The sequence below is a fragment of the Canis lupus genome, chromosome 19 (genome assembly GCF_048164855.1).
Source record: "Canis lupus baileyi chromosome 19, mCanLup2.hap1, whole genome shotgun sequence".
Classification (NCBI taxonomy): Eukaryota; Metazoa; Chordata; class Mammalia; order Carnivora; family Canidae; genus Canis; species Canis lupus.
The window spans coordinates 57,247,403-57,265,652 of record NC_132856.1 but is presented as its reverse complement, the minus strand read 5'-3'; the positions used below and the strand labels follow the sequence as shown (position 1 = coordinate 57,265,652).

Genomic DNA, 18,250 nt, shown 5'->3' with positions numbered 1-18,250 from the left:
GGGAAGCAGGGGGGACTGACCCCCCCGCCCCCCCTCCGGCTCCCACCACCTCCTGTTTCTGTGGATGGGCCTCCTCTGGGGACCTCCTGGGAGTGGGGTCCTGCAGGAGGTGTCCTTTTGGGTCTGGGTCCCCTCCCTGAGCCCGGTGTCCTTGGGGTCCATCCACGTGGGGACAGGTGTCAGGGTCCCTTTCTAAGGCTGGGTCGTATTCCAGTGCGTGGACAGACACCATGTTCTTCGTCCATTCATCTGTCAATGGACACTTGGGTTGTGTCCACCTTTGGCTACCGTGACCTGCATTGAAGCACGTATCTTGACCCATTTAATCCTCAAAACCAACCGAAGGTTGATTCTGTTCTGGACATTTCACAGAGGGGGACACTGAGCCACGGAGACGTGAAATGACCTGTGCACAGCCGCAGAGCGCCGAACGCGAGCCGCGACTCTGGAGCTGGGCGGTGTGGCTCCGGTCATGACTGAGATGCCTGTGCCCATCCCTGTGCCCACCCCCGCGCCCTCTCCGCAGCCCGTGTCGGGGCTGCATGCGGGGAGAACCCAACCCGCCCCGGGGATGCCCACAGTGGTGGCCTCGCCTGCTCAGACTCGGCTGCCACCAGCTTCGACATCTCCGAGAACACCGCACTACAGGATTACAAAGCCCTCTCCGAGCTCCCACCGGACCCTCACGGCGTTGGTGGGGAAGGGGGATCACCACCATTGTGCACTTGGGCGTTGTTTGCAGGAGGGGGTAACGCACCTGAGGTCCCTCTGCAATTGCTGAGCTTTGTTTTGAGACAAACACGAAGCTTTACACCCTTCCCTCCAATGAGCTTCACACACACTGCAGCCCAAATCGGGGCCAACCTAGGGGCAGCTCTGCCCGGATTCCTGCCTGGAGGAGGAATGCAATCCACGGCTCCCATAGTCCATCCTTCCAACACACCCCGGGAAACCGGCATGATGACACCCCCACTTCGCACAAGGCGAAACCAGACGGCAGGGAGCCCTCACCCCGCACACATGCTCCATGGTCCATTCCACTCCGAAGGAAGATGCCGGCCCAGCACTAACACGCGTCCCAATCACAACCCCTTAAAGAGGGGACGAAGGCTCAACAAGCAGTGTGGCCGCAGAGGACATGAGCAGAAGGTCAACTGTTCAGGAAGCACACAGGTGGCTGTGGCTCACCTTCCTCAGTGTATCCGTCAGCTACTGCCGTGTAACACAGGACCGCGCATGGTGGCCTGAAACGACGCACGTTCTCCCCAGTGTCTGTGGGCCTGGAGTGCAGGCACGGCTTACCTGGGCCTCTGCTCAGCGCCCCTTGATCCAGGCCTGGGTCTTAGCTCTCGGCTCCACTGGGGAAGGGTCTGCTTCTGGGACCATTCATGCGGTTGGTGGGCTTTACGCCTTGCTGGCTGTTCCCCGCCACCTGGGCCTCCGGCGTGGCAGCTCCCTTCATCTAAGCAGGCGAGGGAGTCAGCTAGCAAGATGGGAGCCACAGTCCTACGTGGCCTAAGGAGGGAAGTGACCCCCATCACCTCTGCTGTATTGTTGGTTAGGACCCACCTGGGGACCAGCCTCCTCTCAGGGGGCAAAGCTCCATAGAGGTGAGCTCAGAGTCCGTGGGCCAATGTCCAAGTAACTATATTAGCTCCACGGGCTCTGCTAAATGCCTGCACGGGCCAGACACCCTGGCTCGTGCCCTGGTGGCCCAAGGTGGCTCCTCAGGCCCTCAAATGGTGGAATGAGGAAGCAGGGGCTGAGCTGTGTGAAGCCACCCAAGATAACCCAGGTGGGAGGGGTGGAACCAAATTGTTTCCAAGGCCAGGACACCTGCCCGTTACCCTTAGTAGACGCAGGGAATCTAGGCCTGCAGCGTGGCCGACCCTGGATACTGAGCAGGTGGGTGGAAGTCCGAAGTGGATTCCCGTTCCTACCCAACCTCAGAGCAGCTGGAGATGTGCCTACTCCCTCCTCTCCCGCATCAGGACAGACATGGTCTCAAGCTCCCGCCAACGCCTCCCGTTGCCCACCACAGTGCCCAGAAGGTGCGAGAACGGCTCAGCACTGGCTGGAGGCTGGACAGGTGCTGTCTAGCGGCCCCTGGGGCCCCATGTGGTCTGGAGTTTACTGACCCCACACACATCTGGGCGCCCCTCGCCCACAGCTGGCCCACTGCTCTTTGCGGTGTGACATATAGCAGAATTGGTTGCTCGGTCATCATCCTAAAGGACCTGACAGCTGGACACCATATGCGGGCCAGACCGGGTCCTGGGCTGCACAATCCAGCTGCAGAGAACAGTTGGGGACAAAGGGAGAAGACCCGAGGTCTGAGCAAAGAGCTGAAATTTACTGAAATGCCAAACTTGAAGTTGCTAACCAGGAAGAGATTAAAAGGGAGAAATGTTATGGTACCTCAGATCTCAAATTTTTAAAATTAAAATGCAAAGACAAGACGAACAAGGAGAAATGTGCCCTGAGGTGTATGGGATGAGGCAACAAAATGATGGCTGGGGGCTCCCAGGAAGGAAGTAGGAGGGCTTCTTCCTGGAACATTCCAGACCCGGGGGCTGCACAGAACAGCAGCAGGGGCGATAAGGGCGCCGCTCACATCCCTCCCAAGAAGATGGGGTGGCCCAAGCTGGGGCCCAATGTGGGCAGGGGAGCCTGTGTGTAGCCTGGTAGTGTGTGACGCAGGACAAATGGACAGGAAACCCCTCTGACTTCACCCTGGCTGCCTGGAAGCTTCTGGTTCATTACAAGGAAATGAGACCAGTCCAACCCCAAGATCACGCAGCCTGCAGCCCCCATGATGCCCTCTTCTTCCCAAGCACAGGGGCAGCAGCGGGGAGAAGAGACGGGCCAACCTGGCGAGGCCCCGGCAGCGGGTAACCACAAGGCTGGCTGCCCCTGCCCGGCCTCACAACACACACAGCTGCATGTCGGGGAAGTGGGGCTTTATTTCCCTTAAGCTTGCGGCACACATGCAAATGGGTACAGCTGAGCTCGTGGAGGGGTACACAGTGGCTCCTGACCCAGCCCTGCAGACAGGCCTAGCACATGGGGGGACACCTCTGTCTGACCTCGCAGCCGGGTCCTGAGGTCCTGGCCAGTCCCACTGCCCGGTTCCTCCCTGCACTCGGCCCAGGTTGGCTTCTGCCTGGAGAACTCCTCCAGGGCCATGGGAGGGCTGCACAGATGTCACTCGCTTAACCCGACCTGCCACAGGGAACGTGCGCAGAGCACTTCACGTTCAGGTGAAGCCCAGACCTTAGGGCACCTTCTCTGCCACGTGACCCTGCTCGAGGGCGGCACCTAGTGGCGGCGATAGTGCTGCCCACTGCAACCCCTCCACTCCTCTCTGTCGGGGGGCATCAGGCCCTGCGTGGGGCGGTGAGGGGCAGCAGGGGGACAGGGACTGGTGGGGCACACAGGGGACGCTGAGCCTTTGCAGGGCTTTCTGGGGGCAACTAGTCCACAGGGGTTCCCGCAAGCCCTGAGGTGAAAAGGCAGCACTGGAACAGGGACTGAGGCTGGGGCGTGAGGTCGGGGCGGGGGGTGGGGGGGGGGGGGGCGTCCTCCACATGCACGGAGGCCACAGGTGCTGCAGAGGAGCGTGCAGCCCAGACGGCTCCTCTTCCCACCCAGGGCTCCCTGGGCTTCTGCAGCAGGGCACCATGCCTGGTAACACAACCCCCAGGACCCACTCCAAACTGACAGCTTGAGGGCTAGGCCATCTCCACTCTGGCCCTGGTGCCAGCTCAGACCTTGGGGTGCAGTCAGGATGGGGGATGGCGGGGTCCCCACGAGAGACCCCAGGGGAGCTGCCTCCCATGGCTAGAAGAGGTGGGACTTTGGTGCCCAGCAGAGGCAGGGGAGGCCCCTCTGATTCTAAGCCCTGGATCCTCAGCAAGGCTCCCAACACAGGCCCAGCACAAGGCGGTGTCCCCGCCAGCCCAGAGTTCCCCAGGTGGTGCTGCCCCAGAAGCCCCAGAGTTGCCAAAGCCGGAGGCCAGAGGAGCTCAGCCGGGAAAGGTAGCACTGAGTTCCCAACCCCCACCCCCGAGAGCACATCCCAGTGTGGCGCCACTCCCGCCAGAGCCCAGGAGCGGGGTGAAAGGTGCCTCGGCCACGCGGCCCTAGCGTAGGCCACACTCCACCCCCTGCAGCTTCTCCTGCTCCATGGCGCGCACCAGATCCTGCACGAAGCGCATCTCGGAGGCCACCTGCTTTGCCAGGGCCTCGTAGCGGTTCTCGAGGCGGCTGAAGCGCCGCTTGAGCCCACTGGCCCCCAGCAGGGCGCCCTTGGCCTCCTCCTGGGCCTGCCGCTGCAACGCCTCCGTCTTGTGCAGCTCCTGGCGCAGCCGCCGCAGGTCCTGGCCGATGCTCTCGTTCTCCTCCCTGTACCAGGCCTCCTTCTCCTCGTAGATGGCCGTCAGCGCCTCGATGTCCTCGTGGAAGAGGCGCCGGCTGTGCTCCAGCCCCCGCAGACCCTCCTCTGCCGCCGCCACCTCCTCTAGCACCTTGGAGAAGCGCTCGAAGTTGACATAGGTGTTGTTGGGGGGCATGCTCGAGTGGGACTTGATGGTGTACTCCTTGAGGCGTGCCGTCTTCAGGCGCCGCCGCTCGGGCTTCCGGCCACTGTCTTCACGCCGCACGTTCCGCCGCCGGATCGCCTGTGGAGAGAGGCCCAGGGCCTGGAGCAGGGGGCGGAGGCGGCCACTGAGGGCCACATCCCGCCCTCCACCAGCTTTCCCGGACAAAGCTTCATCAGCACGGGGCCACCTTGCCCGTTCAGGCAGGGTATGCGTGGCTCTGGCACCAGAGACCGCAGAGAGGAAAACACAAGACTCTCCGGCCCTTTACTGCTGCCCCTGGCAGACGTCACCCATTCTAGGAGTTTCTGTGGGAGGGTGCCCTGCTGTGTGCAAATGGGCTGAAGAGCCAGCCAGCATCACAGGGAGCCGGCACCAGCACCACCTCAGGCGCACCCCATGTCCTCTGCCACCCAGGCCCACTCCCCTGGGTCCCTCCCTCCCTTGTCACACATGGCATCCTTGAATGGGAGCAGCCCCGCCCACCTCACCTTGATCCAGGAATGCTCCAGGCTCTGGGCGATGGTCATTCTTCTCCTGTAAGAGCCCCCCACCCTGGTTAGTCGCACACATTCCACGTGCTCTCTCCTCCCACAAGGCTGGTGGGGAACCGAGCAGAGATCAGGGAAGGGTTTTCCGGGCTCTCCCTGGCACTTCTGCTCTCCACCTCCACCTTAAAGGACTCCCACACGTGGGCCCCTAGGGACTCCCCTCTGGCCTGGGAACAAGTCCCTGAAATGACCTTGAAACCACCTGTGCCCTCCAGAGCATCTGCCCTGCTCAGCCAGACACAGGCCCTGGGGCCTTCCATGCTTTCTCAGAGGTTTTGTGAATCAGGGCAAGACCTAACGCTGGGTCTTGCCAACTCGGGAGCCCACGGGAGGGACCAGGTAAGTAGCAGGAATGGGTGGCTGCACCAGGGCAAGACTGTCACCAACAGGAGCCCCTCTCCAGGAGTGAGGGCTCTGTGACACCAGAAGTTTTAGATTTTCCTAGGAAAAAAACCCAGGAATCTGGAATTTCACATGAAAATTATCTTAAACAAACAAAAAATTATCTTAAACATCAGCAAGGACTTAACAGCTCTTAAAGAGACACAGCGGAAGCCAAGCTAAGCACACTGCCACCCCAACCCCCAGGTACGTGGAGGGGACTGCATGGAGGCCCGTGCTCCTGGGGGACCCAGCAGCCTTCCCTGACAGCCCCCTGCCCCCCCACCCTCTCAGCCCGGCCTGGCGCTCCTACTTGGGGTCCTTGACAAGCAGGCGGCGGATGAAGTCCTTGGCCAGCTCGCTGGTGTTGCTGAAATACTCCTCGTCAAAGTCGTAGTTCACAGCCGAGATGTTGGTCAGGGTCTCCTGCTTGGTCTCACCCAGGAATGGGGAGGCGCCGCTCAGGCTGGAAGGCAGACACAGGGCTCAGCGACCCCTGCGCTCGCTCCACAAACAGGCCACTGCCTGGGCTCCCAGCGGCTCTGCCCTGCCACCTCGGGGGGCCGAACACAGAGGAAAGCAGACGCCGGGCCCTGGGTGTCCCCCACATCCCCTGTTACTTGCACTCAACCAGCCCGTAACCTTCCACCAGAAAGCACAAAATCTTCCCCCCTGGCCACTGATGGGCACTGAAGAGTGGGCAAATGTCCCTAAGGAAGCTTGAAGCACCCGCCCTAAACATTTAGTGCTCACGGGGAAAGCTGTTGACTTCCCAGAAGGGTACCCTGGCTGACGTCAGCACTCGGCCAGGGTGCACATCACCAGAGATGACACAAGGACGTCGTGTGCCATCCTGATGGTGCTTGGGGGCCACACTACCATCTCGTGAGGCTCTGGGCACGTGGCACTGTGACAATAACAATTACACTTCCGGTCCTCACCCCAGTCCTCAGGCACAGAGCTCCCATAAGCCTCACGCTTTCCTAAATGCTACCAACTAAGAAAGTGGCAACAACTGTTCTGACATTCGGTCTCTATCCTCGGTTTCTGAAGCGGCTGCAGGGTGATGAGATGAGAAGAGCCTTTTGCCGACCATCAAGAGCGCCTTTCAACCACACCAGAGTTTATGTGAACAAGGCGACTTCTGGAAGTCACCCCAGATGACCCTGGGATGGGGCTGGTGGTTGGAGGAAGCAGCCATGAGATTAACAGGATGGAACCGCTGGCCCCACCCCTGACCTCTGGGGCAAGAAGAGGGGCCAGAGATTGATTCCATCACCAACAACTTAATCATGCCTACACAATGGAACATCCATAAAATCCCTCAATGAAAGGGCTTGAAGTTTCCAGGCTGAATGCCCCCACGTGTGGAGAAGAGGGTGCACCCCCAAGTCCACGGAGACAGAAACTCCTGCGCTTGAAGCCCTCCCAGACCTTACCCTACTACGTGCCTCCTCATCTGGCCTTTCATCCATATCTACGGTCTTCATAATTAACTGGTACCAGAAAGCACACTGTTCTGAGTTCTGTGAGCCCCTCCAGCAAGCTCTCCAGGCCGAGGGGGTCAAGGGAGCCTCTGATCTGATAACCTGGCCTGTGGCTGGTGGCAGAACTGGGACCAATCCCTGAGCCACCTCCAGGCTGACGGCGCCAGAAGTGAGGGACGCTGCGGGATGCGATCCAGGGTGGGGTCCTGGACCACAAAGAGGCAAGAGCAGGAAAACTCTGGGATTCTACTTGCTAGTGTTGTACTGGGCTCATTTCTTGGTGTTGACAGATGCTCTTTAGGGCACTAACGCTGGGACGCTGGGTGAGGCACACAGGAATTCTGTACTGGCTCTGTAGCTCCTCTGTAAACCTCAATCTTTATTTTTTTTAAGGTTTTATTTATTCATTCATTCATTCATTCATTCATTCATTGAGACAGAGAGAGAGGCAGAGACACAGGCAGAGGGAGAAGCAGGCACCATACAGAGAGCCCGATGCGGGACTCGATCCCGGGTCTCCAGGATCACGCCCCGGGCTGCAGGCGGCGCTAAACCGCTGCGTCACCGGGGCTGCCCAACCTCAATCTTTAAAAACAAAAACTGGGGATCCCTGGGTGGCGCAGCAGTTTGGCGCCTGCCTTTGGCTCAGGGCACGATCCTGGAGATCCGGGATCGAATCCCACATCGGGCTCCCGGTGCATGGAGCCTGCTTCTCCCTCTGCCTGTGTCTCTGGCTCTCTCTCTCTCTCTGTGTGACTATCATAAATAAATAAAAATTAAAAATAAATAAATAAATAAATAAATAAATAAATAAATAAATAAATCAATCAAACAAAAACTGACCTAATAAAAACCTGTCTTAACAAACCTTTAGAGTGTATCGCTCTATCATCTGACAAGGGAAGAAAAAGCAGTGGGAGCCTGCTTGACGCAGGGATGGAGATGAGGAACAATCCAACCTGAGGGAATGGTGCCTGAGGGAATGAGGTCAGGGAAAACCACTCTGCACAGAGCAGGGCTCTCCAGGAGCCCGAGACAGGAACTGTCTTTCCCTCCTGCGCAAATCCATGCATTCTTCACTCATCCATCCACCCAACCACCCATACAACCATCCACAATCCACCCATCCATCTACCCATCCATCCACCTTTTCACCCACCCACCAGCCACCCATCCACACATCCACCCATCCATCACCCACCCACTATCCACCCATCCATCTATTCACACCCACCTATCCACTCACTCATCCACCACTCACCCACTATCCACCACCCACCATCCACCCACCTATTCACCCACCCATCTACCACCCACCATCCATCCACCTATTCACCCACCCATCCACCACTCACCCACTATCCACCACCCACCATCCATCCACCTATTCACCCACCCATCTGCTACCCACCATCCACCCATCCATCCACCCATCTGCCACCCACCATCTACCCATCCAGCCATCCACCTATTTATCCACCCATTCACCTATTCACCCACCCATCTGCCACCCACCATCTACCCACCCACCCATCCACCTATTCACCCACCCATCCAGCTATTCACCCACCCATCCACCACCTACCCATCCACCCACCAAGTTCACTGAGCACTCTGGTGGGTCAGAGCTCATAGTCCCCATCCCTGCACAGGAGCCATCCTGACCCTCCTCCTGACCCAGGGCCTCAAGAAATGCAGGAAGCATCAACCGGGAACTCACAGGATATAGGTGATGACTCCAATGCTCCTGGAGAGAACACACAAGAAGAGAAGTCAGCTCAGCAGTGGGCGGCAACACCCCAATTCTCAAAACGTCTAAATGGCCGGGGATCCAGAGTCCAGGTGGGGAAGCCAGAAGCCCATGGCCTACTCTCCTTCCAGGGTCTGCATGGCCTCCACTAAGAGCCTTCCTCTCTCCCACTCTGGGGCTCTCAGGATTGGACGCTTGAGCTCGTCTGGCCACACCCACCTATCCAGCTCAGAGCAGGGGAGGGGTTGCGGCAGATGCAGGACTCTATGACGCCTGCTGTGCTCAAAAGTGGGCTGACACACTTTCTACAAAGGGTGAGACAATGAATATTTCACACTTTGTGGACCACAGTCTCTGTCGCTTATTTGTCTGTTTTGTTTTTAACATCACCTTAAAAACAAAACCATTCCAAGCTCACAGACCTGTTCTGGCTGGTGGGCCATTGTTTGCTGACCCCTGTTCTAAGGCAATGGTCTACCTGGCCCAGGCCCATACCCAAGAGCATCACAACCATGAGGATGGGCTACGTCCTACCCTGTGGTTGTGGCCCGGCAGCTCCCATGGATAGTCAGGGGACTCCCAGAGGAGCAAAGGTGCTATATGCCAGGTGTGTTGTGTGCTGGGCTCAGCGCCAGCAGCCCTACCACTCCTTGCCACTCCCTGCCACTCCTTGCCACTCACCACATGTCTGCTTCCAGACCCAGGGGTTCATAGTTGACAATCTCTGGAGCTGCAGAGACAGAGAAACAGAAGGTACAGAGTCAGACGCTGGGTAGATCTAAGGCAGCACTGGGGACACAGCCACAAGGAGCAGCACAGCCCACCTGCAGGTGGGGGGCAAGGCCGGCTCTGGGGGCAGCAGGCCTGACCTCATGTACCTAACACCAGGACTCGGGAAAGGAAATCTGAGTGAGGTGGACCAGATGACCAGGGGTTAGGCCTGAGGCACGCACGCAGGCCAGGAAACCTCAAACGGTCCCACAAACCCTAGCCCCAAAGCACCATGCAGCGCCATACCCACAAATTCAGGGGTGCCGAAAATGTTCTTGAACTCATTCCCCGCTTCGATCTTGTGGGCGATGCCAAAGTCGATGAGCTTGATCCGTGGGTTGGGCACGTTCTTGTCTAGCAGCATGATGTTTTCTGGCTGGGGGGTGGAGGAGGACTCTGTAGCTCTGCTGGCCCAGGGTTCCCAGGGACAGCCTCGGCTCTTCCCTGGGAACCCCTCATAGGTGGCAGGCCTGAGCTGGTCTGTCTCGACCCCTAGGCAGCAACGGGGCTGCAAGGGTGCACTCTGTGCCATAAGAGCTGGACCCCCTTCCCAGCCCCCCACCTCACCTGCCCAGTTGGTCCCCAGCTCCCTCCCTGGCCCACCAGGGCCCACCTTGAGGTCAAAGTGGGCAATGCGCTTGGAGTGCAGGTAGTGGACACCATCCAGGATCTGCTTGAGGAACTGGGTGGCCTCGTCCTCTGTCAGTGACTCCTTCTCTGCCAGGAAGTCGAAGAGCTCCCCGCCTGAGACCAGCTCCAGGATGAGCACTACGTCAGTCTTGTTCTCAAAGATGTCGTGCAGCGTGATGATGTTGGGGTGCCGGATCTCCCGTAGGATGTTCACCTCCCGCTCGATCTCCTCCCGGCTGACTCCCCGCCGGCTGGACGACAGGCGGCGCTTCTTGATGAACTTGGCCGCATACTCCTTCCCAGTCCCCTTCTGCCGGCATTTCCGCACAATCGCAAACTGGCCGCTGCAGGGACAGAGGAGTGAGTGGAGCCCTGTGAGGGACTGGGGGAGTGGAAAGGATGCAGCTTCTGAGACAGCACCTTCCGGCCCTGCCCCTCTGCCTCTTGTTGGGGGGGGGGGGGGCTGTTAGGTGTGTTCAAAGCGGCCATGGTATTTCTGCACTGCAGAGGGCAAAGCAGCCCCTCGGTGTTTGCAAAAGGGAATTAAGTCCATCCCGGGGTCGGTGGAATCCCACACAGCCAGGAGAAAGCAGCAGACTGGGAGACAAACTGAGGACCTGCTCGGGGCAAGATGGGCTTGCTTACAAAGGCCTGTGCAGTGGGCAGGAGGCCTGAGGGCTCGCCACCATGTCAGAGAAGGGGTGGAGGGTCAGGGCAGCCAAGAGCGGCTTTTACTTTTACGTAACACAATTCTACACTGATTTATCTTTCCCTGGTCTATTTCATCATTTTTAAAAACCTAAGAAAAAAGAAAAAAAGCCACTGACTTCAAAGGGGCTTCTTATTCAACTGGCTGAGTGAGAGGAACACACCCATTTTCAAACTGACAGAGGATGGGGACCGGAGCCCACACCCATGGAAACGGGCTACTGGTTCCCCAAGAGCTTAGACACTGTTTCCATGCGCTTCTGCAATTCCCTCCAGTGTCTGCCCAAGAGAAACGACAACATAAATCCACAGAGAAGCTTCTACGCAAATCCTCAATCAGCCAGATTCACAGCAGCCTCAAGAGGGAAAGAACCAGATGTCCATCGACAGATGAACATAATGTGTCCACCATGCACGGGCCCATCCCTCTGCCGTGAATAGCAGTGAGGCGCCCAAACACACTGCCCTGGGGACAGACCCTGAGCCCACAACACTCAGGGAGGGAACGAGACACAGAAAGCCACGTGTGTGAGTCCACGTGTGGGACACATCCAGAACAGGGTCATGCAAGGACAGGAGGGGGCTCGTGGGGGCCGGGGGCTGGGGGAGGGATGGGGAGTAACAGCTGATGGGGATGGGGTTCCTTTTAGGTGATGGAATATTCTGGAATTATTTAGGGTAACAGTTGCAAAACCCTGTAAATACACTAAAGATCACTAACTTGCACACTGTAAATGGGTGAACTGTACAATATGTGGATTATAGCTCAAGACAGCAGTTATTAAAAGCGAAAGAAAAAAAAGCGAAAGAGAGAGAAATCCTATTTACTGCACTCCAGGGAGCTGTCCAACGTCCCAATTATTTTGCTATCCAGGAACTTAGTTATATTAACTTACTTTAACTCAAGAGTTGGCTGAAAAAGGCCAGACAGTAAATATTTTTAGCCCTATGGGCCATGTGGTTTCTGTCATAATTCTTGTGTGTTTTTACAACCTTTGAAAAAATAAAAAAACATTCCAGGTTCACAGGCAGGCAGGGCCACACTAGGCTGGGGCTGGATTTGCCCACAGGCCGTAGTCTGCTGACTCCACATGCACAGGAACCAATTCCAAGACAAAGCACGCGCTCCACAAAGAAAATTTTAAGACACCACCAGGGATCCAGAGAAAAGATGATATGACCTGTCGGGGAACTGAAGGAGAGGGCGTAACGGGAGGAAGGAAGGGCAGAGACTGGGAAGGCGGGTGTCCGGGCAGGCTCTCTGACGCTGGGGATGGCAGAGGGAAGACAGGCCAGGCAGGAGCCCAAGAACAGAGACACACAGACTAGTGAGGGACGCCGTTGCCAAGCCAGCAGGGCCCCCGAAAAAGCTGAGGAACCCAACTGGGTTTGTTTGATAAGTGGACCAGGCAAAGTTCAAGGTGAGCAGGTGGGAGGTACAAAATTATTACTAACACACTGGGTTGAACAACAGCCCCCACTAAATGCCCACATGTGAATCCCCAAGACCTGTGAATATATCACCTCTCCTGGTAAAAGGGACCTTGCAGGTGGAAGCAAGTCAAGGCCACCGAGGTGGGGGTGACCCTAGGTTCCTGGGGGGCCCAGCGTGCTCACTAGGTCCTCATAAGAGGGAGGCAGAGGGTGGGAGTCCCAGAGACGAGCAGACCTTGCGCTGCTGGCAGTGAGGACAGAGGAGGGGCCTCGGGCCAGGGAGGCAGCGTACGAGCCGGGTCTCCCTGGGGCCCTGGGGGGACCAGCCCTACAGGTCCACTACAGACTCTCGACTCCCAGACCTTTCACATAATAATTGCACACTCTTCTAGGCTGAACTGTGATCACTGACAGCAGTGACAGGAGACTCAGGCCTCGCCCCCCCATCCCCTGAACCTGCTACAACAGTCTCCTGGGTACATCATGCTCCTGTCCCCTCCATATCTCCACTAACTCTCCCGCCACCTGAAATGCTTTCCTTTCTCTTTTGCCTACAGCAGCCAAGCTAATTTTTCCAGGCCCACCTCCAGTCCCATGACAAACTCCCGATGGTAATGCCATTGAACGCCGAACATTCACCTCATACCAGTGGCACTGTGCTTCGAGCTAGACGTGGGGCCTCATTTTCAAATGTATGGATTATTTTTCCCTGCTTTATTCTGAGCTGAGCTAACAAATGAAGAGCAGTAATGCTCATGGAAACAGGTAAAAAGATGCTATTCTATTTTTTTTTTTTTTTTTGCAGAGTGTTTTGTTTTTAAGATTTTATTTATTTATTCATAGAGACAGAGAGAGAGAGAGAGAGAGAGAGAGAGAGGCAGAGACACAGGCAGAGGGAGAAGCAGGCATCATACAGAGAGCCCGACGTGGGACTTGATCCAGGGTCTCCAGGATCACGCCCTGGGCTGCAGGCGGCGCTAAACCGCTGCGCCACCGGGGCTGCCCAAAAGATGCTATTCTAGACTGAACTGTGTTACCCCAAAAATCCATGTTGAGGTCTTAACCCCCAGCACCTCAGAACGGGACTATCTGGAGACAGGGCCTTTAAAGAGGTGATTCAGTTAGAAAGAGCTCACAGGAGAGGCTGAACCCAATCTAATCCAAGCCCTTTTAAGAGGAGAGCAGAACAGATTTGTTCTGACAGAGGGACAGCCCTGGGAGGCCACAGGGAAAAGATGGCCATCTGTACATCAAGGAGAGGCACCTCAGAAGGAATCAGCCCCAGTGACACCCTGATCTGTGCCTCCTGCCTCCAGGCCCGGGAGAGCATAAACCCCTGGTTCGTGGCCCCCTGTCCCAAGCCAGCCCAGGTGCACACATCACTCTACCAAGGCAAAGCCAGGGTGAAAGTCCACACTTGTCGACCACAGACTAATTATTTATTTCCCAAGACTATCAATGTGAACTAGGAAGAAAGAATTCCCCAACCCCTCCCAAGCACACACACAAAGAAACTTGCTTCCAGTTCATGTGGCCCCATCCCCCTGGAACAACAAAGTGTCGCCCTGTTTTAGTCCTGGTCCTCGTTGCCACGGTGATGCTTGGCAGCTAACTCCCCAAAGACAATCAGCAACTGGCCTCAGGGAAGACCCTGCCTGCCTCTGAAACTGAGAGCTCCCTGCAGCAGCCACCTGCCACCTGCCAAAGTGCAGAGCAAGCATGGGAGAGGATGCTCTCAGGGGCAGAAGGATGCATGCTCTTCCTGACGTGCAGGGCTGCTCTTCACTGGGACCTCTAATGGGCCTGTTCCAGGGGGGCAGGCGGAAGCCTAATGTTCACCTCTGGTTCCAGAATGCCTGGGCTTTGCACCCAGCAGGGCCTGGTCTCAAGGCTTGACCCCCACATGGCCTTGGACAAGTTGCTTCCCTCCTTTCAGCCTCCACTCCTTTATGAAACGGGGAGGGTAAGCACACCTGCCTCGTAGGTCCTTTCGCAGATGAACAAAACATAAAGACAGACTAGAATTCAGATGTCAAAATGACATCCGTAACTCATACAAACTGCAGCACAGTGCTCACAGTGTCCTGTCCCTTTAACCCTTCACCTCATGGTTCTCTGAGCACAACTGGGATCACCAGAGCAGTGCTGTCCAAGATGACAGGCACCAGCCACATGGTGGCCCACAGGCCAGTCCAAACCGAGATGTATTCTGAGTGTATATCACACACCAGACCTCAAAAGCTTCATATCAAAAAGAAAGGTGGTAAAAAAAATAAAATAAAAAAAAAAAAAAAAAAAAAGGTGGTAAAATTTTTCATTCATAATTTTTATTGTGATTACAAGCAAAATGTAATAGTTCAATCTATTGGGTTAAATAAAATATATTAAAACTATTAAAACTGACACAGCTACTACAAAACTTCAATACACTTCTTAGGTGGTGAACATCATATAGGTTGCCTGGATCCTTGTAATGGCTGCGTAATATTCCACCCACAGAGGCAGTGGTGCTGGGGGGACCACTGAAGAGGCTCCCCGCCCTTTGTTCATATACAATCCTTACAGCGACCACCCCTGTTCTTGGGTCACTGGGTTTGCATATGCATGTATTCCCGCTGAATTAATTCCTAACAGTGGAGCTGGCGAATTAAGGGGAATCTACATGGGACACTGGCTGACTTTTGCCAAGCCACCCTCAGCAGGAGGACCTAACACATTTTCAACAGTAAAGGATGAGATTGGGCAGGGGGCATGGGGGAAGAGAAGGGGACGGGGTGAGGGACCCTACATTCTCTACGACTCTATTAAGGAAATTCCTAAAGGAGAGACTTCAGAATCCCAAATGAGCCTGAAACACTTTCTCAGCCAAGGCCTGAGGCACGACTCAGTTATTTACATTCCCTTTTGGTGACATCATGGGTTGGTCAGCAGAGAACTCACCAAATAAGGTTTGAAGCTGGAGGGGGGGGTGGGGTGGGGAGGAGATGGTGACTGGCTAGTCTGAGGCAGGGTGTTCTCAGGGGACACTCAAGGCCCCGCCAGACAGGAAATCAGCTGCCTGGCTGGAATGGGAAACCTCCGTGCTTTCCCACAAGAATGCTAAACAATTGGCAGGGACGTGGGCCCAGACAGGAGGCCTCTCCTGCAAACGTGCCCGAGAATCAATCACCTCCCTCAATCAAGACAGGCTTCAACAGAGGGACAGACCTTTACCAACAAACACCGCCACCACCTACCGCTCTCATGTCACGTGCCAGGCGCTCTGGTAGGCGCTCCATGCGCTCCACTCTATTTTTCCCCGAAGGAAATGCACAGAGAAGGTCAGAGCAAGAACGTGCGGTCAGGGCCACCTGACTCCAAAGCCTAAATTCCCTCCGCCAGCACATGCCACTGACTCATTCGCGCTGGAGAGGGGAATGAAGGACAGGAGGGGGGATGCGATCTGGAAACCCCCGCAGCGCCTCTTGCTCTTGCCCATGCCCGGAGCCCTGGCGGCCACAGGCCCTGCTCACCTGCCCAGCTCCTCCCCCATCTCATAGTAGTCTTCCACGTCTTCCTGCCTGAATGTGGACATGGTGGGCAGCCTGCCTTCTGGTGCCCTCCTCTCACTGAAGGCTGGCGACAGGACCTCAGGGAGTCCCTGAGCTGTGACCTGGAGGAGACAGGGAAATAGGGAAGAAGTGAGACACCAGCCATTACTCCTAAATGGAACAACTAAGTTCCCCCAAAACTAAGTTCCCCGATCCTCGGCCAGGGCACGTGCATGCGGCGCCCGGGGTGCTTTCCTGTTATCCCGCTCGGTGACCACACCACCAAAATGTTGGTGGCAACCCCACTGTGCCCGCTTAGCCCCGAAACCTCCCCCAGGCCCACGCCGCCGGCTCCCCTCACGCCGCCCCAGCCCTTCTCTGCCTCTCCCTCCCAGGCTTCTCCCGACCTGCTCATCCAAAGCCCCCCCTTCCTGCAAGTTCCCCCACACTCCGCACACCCTAAGCCCCGGGGCTCCGCACGCCTGCCCAACTTGCTGAGTCGGCGCGGCGCCGGCCCCCGCAGCTCCCCTCCCCCACTCCCCCCGGACCCCGGCCGTCAAGCTCGCGCCAGCCCCCGCCGCCGGCCCCTCGCCCCGGCCCCCGGCGCCCCGCCCCCGAAGGCTCCCCCGCGGAGGCCCCCACGCCGTCTCCCCCACCCGCAAAGGGCCACACCGCAGAGCCTCCTCCTCTGCCCTCTGCCCCGACCCCGGGGCGAGCTCGGGGGCAGACCCCCCGCAGGTGTCTCCGAGCCCTAACCCCCGCTAGGAGCGCCCCGGAGGCCGCCACGCCCCTCGCAAGCCCCGACCAGCCCCTTCACCGGCCCGCTCAGCCCACGGGTCCCCGGACGTGCCCCCGCGCCTCCAAGAGCCGCCCCGGCCTCCCCCGCCCGCCGCCGCCGCCGGCCGCGCCCGCTCCGCACCCTCCGCGGCCCCGCGCCCCGGCCCGCCGTCTGCCGCGCTGGCTACCGCCGCCCTCCTCAGCCCCGCCGCCTCGGCCACCGGGACGCTTCGACCCGCGTCGACGTCACCGCGTCCGCCAGTGCCCGCCCCCCGGGGGCGGTCCCCGCCGCCCATTGGCCAACGCCCCCGCCGCTCGTGACGCCCCGCCCCCGGCCGCCTTCCAGGCCCCGCCCGCCGGCGTCCGGTCCTCCGAACCCGGATGCCGCCTCGCCACTGGCTGACACTTTCGCCCTCCCGCAGCCGATTGGCTGGGGCGGACGTCGGGCACACTTAGGAAGTCGGAAGGCCGACTTCCGGCCCCGGGCTGCCCCGCCCACTCTCCTCTGACCTGGGTCCTGAAGCCGAGGAGCTCGGTGCTGACCCTCTGCATCCCTCTTACCTTCCTAGAGCTCGAGATACGCGAAAGCGCTCCCGCACGACCGCTCCTGGGGTGGGCCCAGGCACGGCTTTCGTCCCTGACTTCAGTTTCCCCCTCCGTAAAATGTTACCCACATCCCAAATGCATAAACAAAAATGCAGATGAGGCCGGTCAGGTGTTGCCATTCATCCTTGAGACATTTCTGATTCCTGTTGTCTCAAGACACGGGATGAAGCAGCTAGTTCGTATGAACCAGGCAACAATCTTAGGAGGTAACGTATGTTAACATTTCTCTCGTTCTACAGACGGGGAAGCCGAGACCAGAGGTTAAGTAACTCACTGGGAGTCACACAATGTCATGGCTGAGATTCATTCCCAGAAAGACCCGAACCCAAAGCCGGTGCTGCACCACTGCAGATGCCATGTGACTAAAGACCCCAAGTCTTGAGCGTCCCCGACTATCCTGACCTCATGCTGTTCTGTCCTCATTCACCCCACTCCAAGCTCATTTGCCTTCCGATTTCAAACATTGCACTCCCACCCACGTATTTGCACAAGTTGGTCCTTCAGCCTGGAGATCGCCTTTCTCCATTCTTGTTTAAAGTACCTCCCACACCCATTGCCAACTACATATTACATTATGGCACACTTGTCACAACTAGTGAACCAGCAATACATGATCATAACCAAATCCATCGTTTATTCAGATTTGTGTTCCCGAACATCATCCTCCTCTTGTATCAAATCTCATCCGGGATCCCACATATTCAGTCCTTAAGAGTCCTCATCGTTTCACTTTCCTTTTAGTGACATTGACAGTTCCAAGGACTGGTCAGGTATTTTGTAGAATGTCCCTCAACTGGATTTGTCTGTTATTCTCATAGACTGGGGTGATGGGTTTTAGGGAGGAAGACCAAGTCCTCTTCTCATGACACCGTATCATGGGCCCAGGTTATCACCATATTGCTGTTCACGTTGACCTTGGTCCCCTGGTTCCAGGTAGTGTCCGTCCGTCAGGTTTCTCCAGAATACTTTTCTCCCCTTCCCATGCCGTATTCTTTGGAACTAACTTATGTAGATACCACACTTAGAG

At 57.2% G+C, this 18,250-nt stretch overlaps 1 protein-coding gene across 1 annotated transcript; it reads right to left on the bottom strand.

Annotated features, from left to right (window-relative positions):
* Positions 1 to 2,945: 2,945 nt before the first annotated feature.
* On the bottom strand, positions 2,946 to 16,883 carry DAPK3 (death associated protein kinase 3). The gene is made up of 9 exons (XM_072787849.1): positions 16,760 to 16,883; positions 15,823 to 15,962; positions 10,152 to 10,512; positions 9,785 to 9,914; positions 9,449 to 9,497; positions 8,738 to 8,764; positions 5,844 to 5,996; positions 5,090 to 5,135; positions 2,946 to 4,679 (listed from the first exon to the last, which is right to left on the bottom strand). The coding sequence occupies exons 2-9, from the start codon at positions 15,882 to 15,884 to the stop codon at positions 4,143 to 4,145; spliced, it is 1,365 nt and encodes a 454-aa protein (XP_072643950.1). The 5' UTR covers positions 15,885 to 15,962; positions 16,760 to 16,883; the 3' UTR covers positions 2,946 to 4,142.
* Between the last annotated feature and the right edge of the window lie 1,367 nt (positions 16,884 to 18,250).

Coding starts and splice junctions, on each gene's coding strand:
- DAPK3 (XM_072787849.1), bottom strand. CDS start 15,884: ATGTCCACATTCAGGCAGGAAGACGTGGAAGACTACTATGAGATGGGG. Junction 9,915..10,151: donor TTGCCCACTTTGACCTCAAG/GTGGGCCCTGGT, acceptor TCCACCCCCCAG/CCAGAAAACATCATGCTGCT. Junction 4,680..5,089: donor TGGAGCATTCCTGGATCAAG/GTGAGGTGGGCG, acceptor CTCTCTCCACAG/GCGATCCGGCGGCGGAACGT.